An 18,165-nucleotide genomic window follows, 5' to 3' on the forward strand; every position below is an offset into this window, starting at 1 on the left:
TTATTTTCTCAAAAATGAAGAATTAGGAGAGAAAAATTACAAATTCTTATATAATTTAACTCCAAAATATACTCATAATTAACAGTTATCATGCATCATTACACTGCTTCTCAACTATCAAGTATCAAACGCAACAATTTTTTTATTAGGGATTCAAATCAAAATTTCATTATTATTAGGGACCTAAAACATATTTAAGACTATTTTTTTATATAAAAAAACAACCAATTTACCTACTTTTATTGGTCTATGTAATTTTGTTAAAAGTGCCTTATATTAAGGACCGAAGGAAGTATATGCAAAAAGTATGGTAAATACTCAGGTAATGTTGAGAGTTCAGAGTTAGGATTTTAACCATAAAATTTTGGCTCAAATAAGAATTTGGTCCCTATAAAATAGGAGATCTTTTCATTTTAGTCTGTTAAAGTTTTCTTTTTGAATTTAGTCCTTTTAAAATTTTGGTTTTAGTTCCTGTCATTAGTGGATTCCATTAAGTGCTAACTTGACTAATGGTAATTATGTCATCATGACATCATGAATTCATTACTTGATGATTTCATAATAAAAGTTTATTTGGCAAATGAAGACATCATCAAAAGTGCCACATCATTATGGTTATATCATCATAGACTAAAATTAAAAAAAAATGACAATTTTAAAAATAAAAAGTAACATATTTACAAGGACTAAAACAACAAAGTATAACTAGATAAAAAAAAGTGACATATATACAAAAAGATATTTAAGCATTGAGATAAATTTGATTAATAAATAAATATAACTAATTTCAAAAAAGAGATTTGGTTGATTTGATTAGGGACCTTGACTACATCGTACAATCAACATCAATTATTTTTCATATGATAATAACCCACTACTCTCCTTTTTAGGAGACCATGGCATTATGGCATATTTACTTGAAAAACTACTTGCGTTTGCATTTTATGTCCAGGCTTTGCTTTCCACTTTGACTTCTTCTAGATTGAAAATGGTTTTAGGCCACCTTAGGTCTATGTGTGCTATGCCCACACCAGTCATATGAAAAAGATGATGTAACTCAATAAATCAAGAGGGATGATGAATTGGTTTTCAAAATAAAATATACCTTAAAAATAGAGTTACAAAAAAAACTTTTGCAAGAATCGTATCACAAACAAATATGAATCAAACATAATCAATACTTAATCAATCTTTCCTTAAACATGATCCTTCATTAATATCTTTTCTTTCACAATCATAAAACTTGAATCTTTGTGAAAAACTTGACTAAACCTTTTGAATGAGTTGATTAATAATTTGAATGAGAGAAAAAGATTAGTACAGGAGAAGAAAGACAAAAGATTAGAACTGGTTCACTCTCTATTTCTAGAGAAGCTAATCAAGTTATCTAATTCACAACCTAAATTAGATTTATACTATGCATCAAGAATCCTTACAAGCAATCACAGCCAATCTACAATTCTTACTCCGGATAAAGGGACTAAGGCACCCAACACTTGGATCATTTGTGAATATAAGCCTAAGAGAACCCTACTCTTAACCCAAACTAGAAAATCCTATTTTAGCATGTTGTAAGCAATTCTCACATAAAAACAAAGACCATGTAAAAACCATACAAAGGAAAAACCAAGTAAGAGAGATACAATATGACCAATATTTCCACAAAAACCTTGTTGGATTGAGATGGTGATCTTCTTCTACTCAAAAGACACAACTCACTTTCAAGAAACGATCTTCATAACCAATTGATTAAGAAGTAGTGAGTTACTATGAAGCTCTTTTCTTCTCTTTTCTTATTCACTAATGAAAGCAAGAAATCTTGCTCATTCTAAGGCTAAGATATTATTTTCAAGATGTATTGAGTATTCTCTAATGATCTCTTGATGTATAGACGTGAACACAAGCTGGTTATATATAGAGAAAACAATTATAATTGTCTGTAATCAATTAAATCTATAAGGTAATCGATTATTTTAACAAAGTAATAGATTAAAGTGTTCATCCAACATTTGGAAAACAACTCACAAACAATGTAATCGATTAGATGACCTAAGTAATTGATTAAAGTGTTCTTGTTCACCTCTGAACACTTGAACAAGAAAGAAGAAATCAATTAATCCACTTGGTAATCGATTAAAGCAGAGACTCTTGACTAAATCAGTCACTGTCTCAAACAATAGTGTAATCGATTACGAGATATCGGTAATCGATTAAACCGATGTGAGACTTAACTCTACAAGCTTCAGACAACTTGTTGTAATCAATTACAATGAGGTTGTAATCGATTAAAACACAATTTTTGCCTCTGAAGAAACTTTTCTAACTTAGAAACTTTTCTTCACACTAACCATGATGATGCATGATGCAATACAGATATTAAATGTACTAAGATGCAACAACGAAGATAACAACCAATACAAATGTCACTCAAGGGAGTTGGGCATGTAAAAGCCAAAAATTCTTCAAGCTTTGGCCTTAGGTTGTACTATGTTGCTCCCCCTATCTCTAAAATCATCTATTAAGGGCTAAATCAATCCTTAAATCTTGCATTTGTATCCTTGAATCCCATTATGAAAATGTCTATTGTTGGATCAAGTGGCCTCGGAATAATTAAAAAGGGGGGTTGAATTAATTATGAACGTGTCTTGACTAATTAAAAATCTATCCTTCTTAATGTTACTAGATTCAATTAGGCTTTACTACTAAGTTATGAGAAAATAAAGAACAAAAACAATAACTTAGACAAAAGTAAAGAAGAAATAAAAAGTGCACAATGAAAATTAAAGAGCGTATAGAAAAAGAAGACAAACACAAGATTTATATTGGTTCAGCAACAACCCATGCCTACATCCAGTCCCTAAGCAACCACCGGTTCTTGAGATTTCCAATAACTTTGTAAAATCCTTTACAAGCAAAGATCCATAAGGGATGTACCCTCCCTTGTTCTCTTTGAACAACCAAGTGGATGTACGTTCCACTTGAACTGATCCACAAGAGATACCCTTTCTTGTTCTCAGTATCACAACCCAAGTAGATGTACGCTCTACTTGCACCACAAAGGATGTACGTTCCAATGTGTTAAGACAAAGAATTCTTAGGCGGTTAGTCCCTTGAATCTTTGTAAGGGGAAACAAAAGATATCTCAGGCGGTTAGTCCTTTGAATCTTTTGTCAAGAGGAGGAAGGGAGAATCAAAAGAATTCTCAGGCGGTTAGTCCTTTGAATCTTTTGGCAAAAGGGAGAAGGGATGAAAAGATAGCACACTTTTGTTTTCTGCAGAATTTCCACTTGCAGAAAAACAAAGTTTTGAAAACAAAGTTTAGAAAGCTTTTTGGCAAAAAAAAGAAAAAGAAATGGGCAATGGTTAGAGAAATATTTTGAAGAAGAATTGTTTTGAAGAATATCATATATGTTTTTTTTTTAATGTGTGTCAAAGTCATGCTTTTATAGACTCTTCATGTTTGGTCAAAGAAACCATTGGAAGAGTTGTGACTTTAGAGAAAATCATGTTAAGAGTTATAACTCTTAACTTTTTCTTCAAAAATGTTCACTGGTAATCGATTACACCTTTTGTGGTAATCAATTACACAATGCATTTTATGAAAAGTTGTGACTCTTCACAATTGGATTTGAATTCCAACGTTCAGATTCACTTGTAATCGATTACTAATATAGTGTAATTGATTATACTGATTGAAAATCATTTTGAAACGTTACAAACCATTTGAAAACATTTTGAAAACCAAACTGGTCATTGGTAATCGATTAGTGATAACTGATAATCGATTACCAGAGAGTAGTCACTTTGGTAACTTAGAAAATTTGAGAAAATTCTTTTGTAAAACAAAACTGTGCTATTTGGTTTTTGAAAAAATCTTTTAATACTTATCCTATATGAAGTCTTGACTTGTTGCTTCTTGATTTCTTCTCTTGAATCTTGAATCTTGGATTGGATTCTTGATGCCTGATCTTGAAGTCTTGAATCAATGTTGAATCAATCACTTAGGCTTTTGGCATCATCAAAATTGCTTGGTTCATCATCATGAAGCTTGCTTCTACATCTATTGCCTCAAATTTCAAATATAAGATTACTCTATCAACCATTACTATCAATTGTTGAGGAATAATTATAAAATTTTAGTTGTTGAATATTGGCCATCAATCTCGACTATCAATTAAGTGTTAGTTTAATGTTTATCTTTTGTAATTATGCCACTTTTTACTTTAGTCTTTGTACCATTTTTGTTTTGTTTTTGGTCCATGCAAATAAGTTGTTTTTTTTAGTGCTTGAAAATATGTATTTTTATTTATTTATTTTAGTCCCTAGCAGTGTCGTTATGATGATGTTGCACTGTTGATAACATGATCATCTGCTGATGACCATTTTTTATGACACCACAAGTGATAACACCACCATTTGTTGATGTGACACAATGGTGATGTAATCATCACTTCATTATTGTTAGCCATCTCAATTCATAATGAAATTCAATAGTGGCAAGGACTAAAATAAAAAATAAAGTTTTATTGGGACTAAATCCCTGTTTCATAAAGAACAAAGTTTTATTTAAACTTAAAATTTAGTAAGATTAGTCCACTCCATACCAACACCTATACACACACATACTCTTAAATAGTAATCCACCTAAATTGAAAGCTTACTTGGTAAAAAATTGAGCTTATAAGTGTATTTAGTTTGTCATGCTTTAGAATTTTTGGGCCCAAATCTAATCATAACCAATCGATGATTTCCTAAAAAAATAGTTTTAAGTCTTTTGTTTAAATTAATTATGAGTTAGGTGTGTTGGAGAATTTTGGGTGCATCCAAGTGGGTTGGGTTAATGTTTGATCCACACGATTCCACTTTCACCTTTGTTATTATTCACTAATAGTGGTTGGAACAATATTATGTGATGATATTGATTGGATGGAGGTGGATAAAGAAGAACTTAAATATTTTATAAATGGTGAAAGTAAGACAAAAACATATAATTAATGACTAAAAGTAATTTAAAAATTTTTAGGGACTAAAATCAAAGAATGAAAATTTTATAAGGACTAAAATCAAAAGGTAAAACTCTTATAGGACAAAATCCAAATTTAAAAATTTTATAAGAATTAAAAATGTCAAATAAAATATTGTGTCATGTGGCACCATATGTAGTGCCATGTGACGCATTGATATGGTTGGCATGCAGTGCCTACATGTGATGACACATTGCACAACATAGGGTTGCCATAAGGTTATGTGCTAACATAGATTTTTATTTGACACACCAAAACCTAATGAATTAAATTTAATATTGGGACTAAAAATGTAGACAGAAAATTAATGAGGGACAAAACTTATAAAAAATGTTAAGATGGACTAAAGATGGAAATTTAAAGTAATTGAGAGACTAAAAACTTATTTAATCCTAAAATAAAAATATCTCACATATCAAGGAAAAAAGATCTCACCAACAAGTGCATGCGCATGTAAATTGTGACACCCTCTACTCCGACATACATATAAAAATACTAATAAACAAATTCATGTGGGTAAAATAAAATAAAATAACATCATACAATGAAAATAAAAACTCAACTCCAATGTTACATTTTATCAGATCATTGTGTCCCAGCATCTTCTAGTACGAGGTTCTTTAAAGTCATCCACCTAATCATCTGCTTCCAAACACAAATAACACACAGGAAGTGAGTTATCACATTTCTAAAAAATATACAAATAAACAAAAACGTATTCAAAATAAATTATGGAAGTAATTATAACATAGTTCAAATTAATACAATCCACGTCACTTCACCACTTTATCATTTAAAATTAATTTTTCAATCACCAATCACATTACGCATGAATCACACACTCGGGTCAAGATGTAATAACACTCATCAATTTCATAATAAACAATTAACAAGTGTTATGCACAATTATACTAAGACTCAAACCTATATGAAATGGGGTACCATGTCAGTGAAAACCCACCCTGGGGCGCTTAGGAGTACATAACAAGACACAACACACAATGAGTATGTCAGGTCACTCTCACTAAGTAAAATCATAAGGTGACTAGTCTGGGTCATTCTGTTTTACGAGAATGTTTCAACCATATGTGATCAACATAGGCATAAAGGAGCACTCAAACTGAATGTCTTTATCCTCAAGGCCTAGACTCCGAAGAATTTGTTAGGGCCTCACCTTCCTAATTCAGGTCCAACCCCTAAAACAATTTTTGCACGCAAACACTACTCATGAATGATACAATACCCACGACCTCACACTCGTGTTTCAAACACGTTTAATACATTGTGCTACAATTTAACAGTTTAGGTTCCTAACTAGGAATCCTACACTTTTCTTTTAACATTGTGCATAAACATTTTTCTCAAGGTAAACATCAATCGGGTTACTATATAGTGCACACCTCACAACACAAGTATTGTCACATCAAGTGTTAACCACACACTTATTCACAATCAAATCTCATGTCCACAATTTAACATCTCATAATGTCACAATCCACCATCACATGTTTGCGTGTATCTCACAAATTAACAAATGTTCAACTTTACACTTATACTCAATCTCTATAACAATATTATAATCTCAAAGCAACATGTTATCTCATAATTCATCACATATTCAATTTATCATTTACACATAATTTTAATCACAATTTAATGATCTCAATATTACAATTTATCATGCTCACCTAGTAAATTTTATCCAAAATGCAAATAATTTATACAAAAATATTTCTCACAATATGGGGAGTAAAACCCTTCAAAAAATTTCATGTAATCATATCAAAATTAAGGAATTAAAATCATAGGTAAAAAAACAAGAAAACACCAAGAGCACTCAATTTATTAACCAATTTGCATCAGGACATCAATTGACCCTTCAAACACAACAATATTGTATTTATAATCATAAAAGAAAATTATAATTCAATAAACATCCCAAAATAAACCTAATTTAATCCTCTAAGGATCCCTACACATGTTCATTCTAACCCCAATTGCGATAAACTCGTTTCTTACCTCTAAGTGGGCTCACGTGTGTAGTCTGACAATGACAGCGGTGTCTCTAGCAGTTCCTTAGGATTCCTCAAACTTTTCCTTTGTTTGATCTTATAGGGTTTCCAAACGTTAGAAAGAAGGAGAAGTGATTGTAGCTTTTTTTGTACTGTCAACGTGCGAGACTGATTTCTCTCTACAATAACATTATTTCACAAATCCCAACAGTGAGACTGTGTGAAAATGGGTTCCGAAAGTGATGTCTAAATTTCACGACGATCCAACAGTTGTAGAGTCCAAAATCGTAGTTTTACTGGAACATGTTTTGGATCTCTACGGAAAAAGAGAAAGCTATGATGCAAAGGACATTTCAATAACGTTAGACATTTTTATGCAAATTTCAATGGTGAGAATGTTAAGAAATTAGTTTCAAACTTGGTGCTCAAATTTCACAATGATCCAATGGTTAATGAGTCCGGGATTGTCATTTTACTTAGACAAGTTTGGGTGTATGCGAAAAAAAGAGAGGATTTTGGAAGAGGAAGAGAAAACGAAATTGAGAGGAAGAGGAAGGTAGAGAGGTATGGTGAGTCTGAAAACTGCTTTATTTATAGCTAGACTACTCCCAACCTATTATTTATTCTACTTTTTTATTATTTTATAAACAAGAACTCTATTTTATTTCCTATCGAATGAATAAATAATATTTTTTTATTTTCCTTCAAATCATTATTTTAATTAATAAATTTATTTTTCCTTATTTATTTAATTATAAAAATTTCATCATTTTTATAAAACTATTTATTTTAAAGAAATAAAATCCTTTTTAATTTATTTTATAAAAAATGGATATTACATGAACACACATAATTATTTAATTAAAATATTGAATATATACCACATGCGCACATACATTGGTAACTATTAATTTAATTATTAAAAGTTATAGTCTTAAATCTATCTTAATTTAATTACCACATGCATATATATTGAATGGTATTTGGTGTTGTTTGCTGCTTCCATTAGTAGTGTAAATTTATACATATTTAATGACTTATCTTTGTCGTGTTAGATGATTATATTTATAATTTTATTTATAACTTAAGTTTCAACAAATCAATGTTATGTTTGATTGTTTTTAATATTACATTTGGTTCTATATATAAGAAATAAAATACAATATTTTTTTCATCCTAATTATAAGAAACATAAGATTATTTTATTATTAAATTTTCTTTTTATCCCTAATTAATTATGAGGTCTATCAAGGATATGTGCACATTTTCCCCTAAAAATGAGTGCACTTATTTAGCTATCCACAAAACAATATGTATACTCATTGGTTAAAAAATTCTTTAAAAATTAATCACCTCTTAAACCACTTAATGTCATGGATAATCTTAAAATAAAATTAAAATTAATGATAAATTAACTAATCTAACTACTTATATTAGTCTTCATAAAATATGTAATTTTTCTCATATATATATAGGATGAAAGGTAGAACCCCAACCTCATACACCCCTAATGCACTAAAGCAATGACTACAAAGCAAATTATGATCTATCACTTTTCCTACTTTCTTACTTAAACATAAAACCAGATCATGAAAGCACTCATAGCCGTAAAGTTTTCAGGCATATAGAAGAATTAGAATACCACTCATAATATGAAAAGTGGAAATCATTGACATTAACGAAGCCTATGATTCATATTTTATAGTTTCCACCACTAAATCCAAATCAATGTTTTGTTGCTGAAAAATAATTTTGCTTCTATGCCCCCACACCGCTACACACCAAATGGATTTCAAAATTTTGTTTTTGGTAAATTCTAACCAGCCGCAAACATGTTGCTAAACATGTTTGATGGCCTCTCGATGTTGTACAGTAGCAATCCCCACCAAGGAGTAGCACTAATAATATATATTGTAATTCAATCACAAACTATAATATATAATAAATTTGTTAATTTTTATAATAGCTATCTTAAAACTTTTACTAAATATAATTTCTACAAATAAAAGAATAAATAATGCATGCATTAATAATATACTAATTAATCACAAATTATAATATATGATAAATTTATGTTTTTAAATTTTTTAATTAATTTTTATAATAATATTTTATAAGATAAAGTAAGAAAGTTTTGATACACTTAATTGAAATCATTTCAACTTAACACATACATATAATAAAATAAATTCAATTAGAAATTCTATTTTTTAAATTAAAATTAAAATATATATTTTACCCAATCAAAAATAGTACATTTAAATAATTAAATCTTCATAAGAATATAAAATATTTAAACAAATATTTTTTAACTTCCACAAATAATTATATAATCAATTGAAATTGTTACTTAACACACACATATCATAAAAAAATTCAATTATAAATTTTAATTTTTAACCAAAAAATAAAATATATATTACACCCAATTAAAAATAGTACATTTAAATAATTATTTTTTTTGTAAAAAATAAGGGTAGTTTAGACAATTTCTTTTTACTTGTTGTTTTATTCTTCATTCATTTAATGAATCATATTTTTAATTTTGGTGAAAGTTTAATGAATCATATTAATTCGTGGTACACTTTATATAAAGTGAGTTTTAAATGCATATTTATTGTTTTGTATTGAGAGAAAAATTAATGAGTTTTAATGGTGTTATTGATAAATGTTTAATTTAATGTATTCATTAATGGGTTATTATACGTTCATTTATTACATGATATAAAATAATATTGTTTATATAATCAATGAAATTGTTACTACTAAACACACGCATATAGTAAAAAAATCAATTAAAAATTATAATTATTTAAGCTAAAAAATAAAATAAATATTTCTCTCAATTAAAAACACACATTTAAACCTTTAAATGCTTATAAGAATATAAAATATCTAAATAAATATTTTTTTGACTTCAATCAATAGTATTTAATTACAAAGTACATTTTAAAAATATATGTAAAATATATAAATTATAATTTATATAATTATTATAATCTACGTCCAACATAAAACTTATGTGCATCGCACATATGTAAAGACTAATTATGTTAAAAGCCTGCTAAATATAATTTATATGAATTGACAATAGAATTTCTTAATACCAATCATAATTCATACTACTACTTATTAAATTTTAAGGTAAAAAAAAAAGTGGTTGAAACTTGAAAGTATGAAAGATCCAACGAAAACCGAACAACCCAGCTGAGAAGACAATGGACAAAAGGGTTGGGGTGTCTGTCATTATTATCCTCAAAGTGCTCGTGGCAGTAAAAGGTTGGGATTTGCTTTGACGGCCCACACCTATGACTCAAGAACCACACGTGGCAGTTTTCTGTTCCATGCTGAACTCAGCACAAGGACTTTAGAAGAAGTGAAAAACCAGAAACAGAACAACTGAAAACCCGAGCAACCAGAGAAAGAAACTGCTCTGGGTCTCTGTCTTGATTTGATTCCTTCAATTTCTCTTTGGGGTTATTACAAGATAAAAAAACCAAAATTCCAAGTAAGAAAATTACTAGGAAAGGTTGAAAGCTGAACCTTTTTTAATTTTACATATCATGAGAGCAGTCCATCTTTTCTGCCTTATAAAAGGGTGTGAGGAATGAATGGTTTCATTTGAAAAACACAAACTTCTCTTCATTCACGTGCCTCTCCTTTTCCTTTTCCTTGTTCTCTTCTCTTAACGTTTTTTTTCTCTTCTCTCCTCTGTTTGTTTCCCGAGAAAAACGTAAATTTTTCTCATTTGGAGGCCTTTTTCAGGCGGTGGTTGGTGTAGTTTTGTGGGTTGTCTCTATTTAAAGAACCCTCACACACTCACTTTTGATCCAAAGTATTGATTTTGATACAAAAGTTTTTAAGTTTTAGAGAAGAATGGAAGGGAATAAGCAAAAGGGTACTTCTTCTTCATTCACCTCTGAGCTCTTTGGGTCCAAAGAGTCTCGTCCCTCTTCTTCTTCTGGGATTTTTGGCTCCATTTTTTCTCCTCCATCGTCTAAGGTGTGTGTGTTTAATTTCAACACCTTGTTCTGTTTTGATTCTTTTGCTTTTTTTTGTTGCTCAAAATCAATCCCTTTGTTTTTGTTTTTTCTGCATTTCATGGTGAAGTTTACGATTGGTTTCTGTTATGTGTTTGGTTTTGTTGTGTTAAAAGTCTGAGCTTTCTTTTAGGCCATGTTTTTCACCAAAAAAAAAAATATCTTCATTTTTGCAATTCAGTTTCTACTTGAAGGTCAAATCTGACAATCAATGAGCATTTACACCTGAACGATTGAATTTTGCTATCTGTTGAAGTATTTTTTGGATCATTAGTTTTTTGGTTGAATTTGAATTATATACCATGTGGTCCATGTCCATGTTCATTGCATATCTAACTAATGCTGAAACGGTTCTGAGATCTTTTTTTGGATTGGTTTGGTTCAATTTTAGGTGTTAGGGAGAGAGTCTCTGCGCTCTGAATTGAGTGGCAAAATTGCCAATGAAACCTGGAGCTCCAAAATTTGTATTCAAGGTATGATGATACTCGGTTTCAGCCCTTCGTTTTCACATATTTGGCCACTATCTATAATTTTTGGTAACTTTTTAAAGTACAATTTTGATAAAAAAAAAAATCACATAATGGCATATTTTCTATTGGCGCTATTTTCCTTTTTTTTTTTACTTTCCTTGTGTCTGAATTATCCTGCACCCTGAGTAAGTAGTGATTTGATTCCATTTTGGTATTTTTATATTTAGAAACGATTATGAAATTATCTATTTGAAGATTTTATCATTGAGTTTAGTTCCATTGAATTTAGCTGGTCAAATTTTGCATAATGGAATGATATATCCTGTGTATATATCGATATCTATAGGACCGAAATTTTAGTAGTTTTAGATAGTCTTTCTTTTCAAAATCCCCCCCCCCCCCCCCCCCCCCTTTTTCTGAGTTTCCATGCCTTATCCTTCCAATCAATGCAGATAACTTCTCCAAGGGTAATGGTAGCGAGGCTCAGAATGCTGTGAACAAGGATATGAGTTCCATCTATCAGGATCAAAGAGTCCAACCATGTCACCTTAGTTCATCAATTTATTATGGTGGTCAGGACATCTATTCTAGTCCTCAGAGTACACAGAATGAGGGATTCAACTCTATGGTAAGTGGCAATGCATTTGTTATTTTTGTTTTTATACTAGAGGGGCGGCGAGCCTTGGCCTGACAATAAGGTTGCTGCCTCATGACCTCTAGATCACAGGCTGAATGATATTCCTATTTTGTTTGGTTGATAATTATTTTCTAGTATGAAGAATGCCTAACATAAATTTTTTTTTTGTTTAGCAGCACAGGAATGTTGATGGAGAAGATGGTTCAGAATTTGCTTCAAGAGGAGACTGGTGGCAAGGCATGTTATGACATATATTCTTGTCTAATAGATTTGTGGTCTAAAAGTTTAGATATGCATTGTACTTGTCTGTCACAAAGTTCTCATTCTTTTGCTGTCTGTTAACTTTCTATCCACAGGGGGTCTCTATTATTAAGATCACTCTTGTCAAGGCATGTGCTTCTCAAGGTATATATGATCTTCTCAAACCTTTATAGTCAAATGGCATTCTTAGATATCCTTTAGTATTTCCTTCTTTTTTAAACAGAGATTGAAAAGTAACAAGTCTTAGAAAACAAAGAGGGTTGTTCTGAAGGGTTCAGGATCTTATGATTCTTATCTATTTCTAAATTGATTCATATAATTATGTATATTTGATGTTGATTCTATAACTCTAGTCGTATTTCCTGTTCTAGCATTGTTTATCAATCAAATGAATGCATATTGCAGGTACATAGCAAGGTAGTTTAGCAGTATAGTCCATCTTTTGTTATATGGAAGAACTATACAGTAATCAAAAGGGTTGTGGACAGCAAGTTGCTTTCTCTGGCTTTGACAGAATCATGATATGATGAAACTATAATCATTTGCGTTTCTTTTTTATTTTATTGTAAAGGATATTATCCTCACCTTATTGCAAAAGTTATATAGGAATTCTATGCATTATCAGCTAATCTTGTGTGGCTGAACCTTTGCAATTATTTACTTTAATGGAAGAAACTCTCTTTACTTGTTTCACCTCTATCTTAGTACTTCAGCTATGCAATTATTCACTTTAATGGAAGAAATTATCTTTACTTGTTCCAGCTCTATTTTAGTACTTCAGCTATATATGATTACAGATAAATATGTCTGTAACCATTGATCTTATTATCATGTTTGGATTAGATTATTTCCTAAGATTATCATGTCATTAATAGAAAATAACTATTGATGTTAAGTATTTTGTTAATTTATATTAATCATGGATAAATATATTTGATAATAAACAAGATTTTTGAGTTTATAATTAAAAGCTAACAGCTTACTTTTTAGCTATTTTATATTTTTCTATTTATTTCTGATAACTTATCTTAAATATAAAACCAACTATAACTTTATATCCCCTTTTAAATTTTTACTATAAAAAAACAGTTTATAACTATCCAAAGTCTAAACAAAATAAATCATGTCAAAACGACTTTTCACCTAACATATTCTGATAAGATACTTATATTTCATATAATCAAATATTGAAAGAACCTTTTCTCTTAAAGCTAACCAAAAACCGGTTACACTTACCTTAATTGGAAAATATGTGGTAGAGTTATTCTCTTCCTCATTTGTATGGTTTGACATTGGTCAAAAATTCGAGCGCCTAAGTAGCCTTTTTAATTATCTACCAACCACGCACACATGGTTCTATCACCACGTCTTTCTGTTTTCAACAAGATTCTTAGAAGGCTTCATGGTCTTGTTAGAAGAATAATGCACATCTTTTTCTAAATTTTACTCTATAAAATCAATGAGGTTGAAACATAGTTACCAATATGAGTATACACTATGCATAACACACTTATATACCTACTAAGCTACATGATCGATTGAGCATCCTCCTCAAGAAGATACTTTAATGCCCAAAGATGAGTTGAGTAGCTGTAACCAAGTACAATTGCTTGTGATTTATGTATGTATAGTTTTTTTAGTAGGTTTTTACTAACACTTCCAACATGTCATTGGTGTCTTACTCAATACTTCTAGAAGTTTACTTTCATTCCAAAAAAAGCACTACATGATTTGTTTTCTATACATTATTGCTACAAAACTTTCTTTTATGCACGTGTAGTAATTCTTTTAGTAGGTTTTTGCTGAGAATTCTAACATGTCATGGATGTCTTGTTGGATAATATTAATAGTCTCTCATCTTACAATTATTTTTCAGAAAAGAAAACTACATGATTTGTTGTCTTCACATTATGGCTAAAGTAACTAGATACTCGGAGCACCTTTTGGACAGAACTTGATAACTGCTAAGTTGAAACTTGTTCACTCACCAATGATCTACATATCTTTTTTATTTTTGTGACAAACAAAACCGTATGCTAGTACTATTGATTCTTGGTATTATTATAGCTGCAGAGTGATGTGAGTAGATATGTTAACCGTACTTGGAACAATCAAAAAATTATTCCTTAAAGAGCCATGTTTGTTGCACATCAAATTAAAGCAACTCACATAATAACTGACAACAAACATCATCTCATCTCATCACCACACACACATCTTTTCACTTCCTCCCATTCCCTCTCATCCATCAATTTTAAACCCCTCTCACATGTGCTGATAAAAATTGCGTGCACGAATCATTCAAAGAAAACAACAACAATGAGAAATTTAACCAGACAGGTTCGTGAACCATCTTGAAAGAAAGTCATCAAAACACTGTCACGCACGGCTAAAAGCTATAACTTTTTCTTTTTTTCTGCAAGCAAATTATTCTCCTAAGTGATACCAAAGATCATGACATTAACTCTCGAGTTGTAAAGATTAATGGAGTAGATTTTATCTCTCTCAATAAAATCTTCCAACTTCTTTTTCCTACGCAAGACTAAAAAATCAAATCAAATCTCTATCGATATTTTAAAAAAATTCTATTATCTACTAATTGTGTTAGACTTTATTGGTTGTTAAAAACTATAACCACATCCAAAGATTGTGGCCCCAACAAGCACAATAATACACAAATTTGTCCAACACTAAGTTAACCAATTAGTCTATTCACCTTTTTCTTATCTTAGTTCAAAGAAAAAAAGATAAATAAACATTTTTGTTTCTAAATATGTAAAGTGTTGACAAATTCATCCTCGAAAGATAAAAATTTAAATTTTAGTTCCCAAAAGTGAAAAAAGTACGACAAATTCATTCATCCATTAACTTTCATCTGTTACCATTAATGAAAGAGTTTATATGGTAAGATGAAAAAAAGTGTCACAAAAATGATTGTCAACACGACCATCTTTGATTGACTCTCCAAAGTGAGTCATAGGGATGTATTTGTGATGTAAAGTTTTGATTTTTTACTAGTTGGACTCATTTTTTTCTTTACCTTTTCTTTTTTCTGCACTCTCTCCGAGGAAGGATTACTCCTATTTTCTGATGACGACCACCATAGCTGCAATGTAGGAGGTTCACATTTTGGCCATTGAAGACGAAGGTTTTGAGAATCCTTCCTCAGAAAGAGCACGTTTTGAAAGTACAAGAAGAAGAAAAGGCAATGAAGAGAAAGTGCATTCCGAGAGTGCGAGAAGAAAAGAATGCAAGGAGAAAAAATGAGTCCAATAGGTAAAAAAATCAAAATTTTACATGAAAAATTCGTCCTTATGACTCACTTTTGAATAGCCAATCAAAGATGAATCATGTTAGTAATATTTTTCTGACATTTTCGTTCATTTGTGTCATGTAGACCCTTTTATTAATAATAACGAACTAAAATTTAAATTTTCATCTTTTTAGGATGAATTTATCACTGCTCTATCATTTAAAATAAAAAATGACTATTTATCCAAAAAATAAAGACTTCCAATATCAGCATATTCCCCATTCAAAATCTGGCCCGTGAGAGCCTCACCTATCCTTATCCTTATCCATCAATTAACGTTGGGACAAACAAGGCCTCTTCAGTGCCCCTTTGGGATCTTTGCTGCTTTGTCTGCTCTCTTTTGTTTGTTTTTTTTTCTTCCTTTTTGCTGTGACATGTGTCTGGTAGTTGAAGATTTTATCTCCTTTTCTTAATCCATTATGTTATTGGTTCTTGAAAAAGAGTCAAAGATAGCACCACTACATTTAGCTGGCTTAGTTCAGTATCCTACACATCCTAGGACAATGTCTGCCATGTTTCACTATCCCATTTGGCTTCTTTAGTGTGAGAAAGTAATGGTGTATTTATACTTGAGTTTAAAGTAAATTAATTTACCAAACCGAACACGTTAATCTGTGAAATTCTTTTAGCTAAATCAGTGATGTTAAATTCGAATGTTAAATATACAACTGTCTTATAAAGGAAAATTTTTATTGTCCATAATGATACTATTGGACCGAAGCAGAATAACTTCCTATAAAAGATACTCTTAATCTGTACTTAGAAAAATGGATTAAATTTATATAGTGGTTTAGTTATGATTAAGGATATAGAGAGAGAGAGAGGAGAGAGAGGTATCTTTATTTTTTATTTTACATGTTCTATAATTTTAGATGAGTCAATAGCATCGGAATATAAAAAACAGAGAAAAGGTAGATGTTAATATATTAAATAGGAATAGAAACATTAAACATTAAAATTTCTAGTTTTATTCAGGAAGAACACCATATAGCTACTTGCCATTATTGATCAAATTGTTTCAAGGACAATAAAACATAGTTTTGTAGTCACAGTTGTAGCCAACAGCTTTTGTGCCTTCACGCCCAAATCCCTCCTTGTCCTCAGTACTATCTTAAGGAAGAGTGTAAGCTGCAAAAATCAGCTATTTTTATGAATTGATCAAGAAAAGGGCTATAGGAAAATAGCATTTATAACCTGTCTAAAGTAAAGACATGAGAAAGTTGAACTTAATATTAATTTAAATTAAACTATTTTTTCTCAGCATGAAGTAAAGAATCTTTTAAACTAAACAATCAAGGTTTTTAGAATGTTTATGAACATAATGATGACATCAATTATATTTCTCCGTAATTTCTCACAATATCAAAGAACGCGATAAAATCGTGATCACAACCACAATTTAAAATCTTTATAAACAATTTTAAATTAATGATAGACATATATATCCTTTTTTTTTCTTTACATGTCTATTCCGTTTAGAGGAGTCAAATCTAAAAAAAAAATTAAATATAGTCAATAAGAAATAAAATAGGCTTAAATATTTTTTTTGTCAATGTAATTTACTATTTTTTTTTTCATTTTAGTCTTTGTAAGATATGTTAGTTTTGTTTTTCATTCTTAAAATATTTTAGATAGAGTTTTTTGCACTCTTTAAATAATTTTTTTTAGTGTTTAAAGCGCTATCTAAAGCTTTTAAGGATAAAAAAAAAAAAAAACAAATGCATTTGTAAGTACGAAAACAAATTATTTTTTTCAAGGATAAAAATAAAAAAAATGATAAATTGCAAGAATGTTTAAACCAATAAAATATACTTACGTCCACACTTGTAACCAACAGGGCGATTAGCAAGGTTGCAGCGTTTTGGGATGGTTATGGCAACCTTAGGATCGGCTCCAGACATTTTTGCTGTGTTGGAGAGCATAACAGCACATAGACAACTAGGGTTCTTGCCAAGTTTCTCGATCTGAGCACAGCAATTCTTAGTAACTTTAACATTTTCATCTTTTGCGGCAGAGACACAAGGAATAAGCTTTATTGCTTCATTATCTGGAGTAGTAGACCTCCCACATTCCCCTGCACCCTCCACTCTATGAATATCTGAAATGCTTACAAAAATTAAAAGTCCAAGAATGCAAACAACCTTAGTGTAAGCCTCCATTATTTTTCTCTCAATCAGTGTGACAAACACCCCTACTTCTGATGGCATTTTATAGCCCAAAATGCACCAAAAAAGTGCTTGGTCTAGTCACCCATCTTGGATTAATGAAGCTGGCACTAGGACAATAGGTGAATTTCTTATTGCACCACTTTGGTATAAAATTAAAAACTGTTTTGATGAAATAAACACATCAAGTTTCCTTTTCTTGTCCAATCAAGGTAGGTGGTGTATTTTTCTAAGAAATCCCAT

The 18,165-nt window shown here is 30.3% G+C and overlaps 2 protein-coding genes across 3 annotated transcripts; one reads left to right on the plus strand and one right to left on the minus strand.

Annotated features, from left to right (window-relative positions):
* Positions 1-10,426: 10,426 nt before the first annotated feature.
* On the plus strand, positions 10,427-13,200 carry LOC114406226. Of its 2 annotated transcripts, none has more exons than XM_028368873.1 (6): positions 10,427-11,038; positions 11,468-11,549; positions 11,999-12,174; positions 12,357-12,420; positions 12,540-12,588; positions 12,850-13,196. In XM_028368873.1, the coding sequence occupies exons 1-5, from the start codon at positions 10,913-10,915 to the stop codon at positions 12,554-12,556; spliced, it is 465 nt and encodes a 154-aa protein (XP_028224674.1). In that variant the 5' UTR covers positions 10,427-10,912; the 3' UTR covers positions 12,557-12,588; positions 12,850-13,196. The 2 variants fall into 2 exon arrangements, with proteins under 2 accessions (XP_028224674.1, XP_028224675.1); XM_028368874.1 differs by having other exon boundaries at positions 10,428-11,038; positions 12,360-12,420; positions 12,850-13,200.
* A 3,455-nt stretch (positions 13,201-16,655) lies between these two features.
* Positions 16,656-18,046, minus strand: LOC114406227. Its single transcript, XM_028368875.1, has 2 exons — positions 17,574-18,046; positions 16,656-16,885 (listed from the first exon to the last, which is right to left on the minus strand). The coding sequence occupies exons 1-2, from the start codon at positions 17,962-17,964 to the stop codon at positions 16,869-16,871; spliced, it is 408 nt and encodes a 135-aa protein (XP_028224676.1). The 5' UTR covers positions 17,965-18,046; the 3' UTR covers positions 16,656-16,868.
* Between the last annotated feature and the right edge of the window lie 119 nt (positions 18,047-18,165).

The sequence above is a fragment of the Glycine soja genome, chromosome 3 (assembly GCF_004193775.1).
Source record: "Glycine soja cultivar W05 chromosome 3, ASM419377v2, whole genome shotgun sequence".
Lineage (NCBI taxonomy): Eukaryota > Viridiplantae > Streptophyta > Magnoliopsida > Fabales > Fabaceae > Glycine > Glycine soja.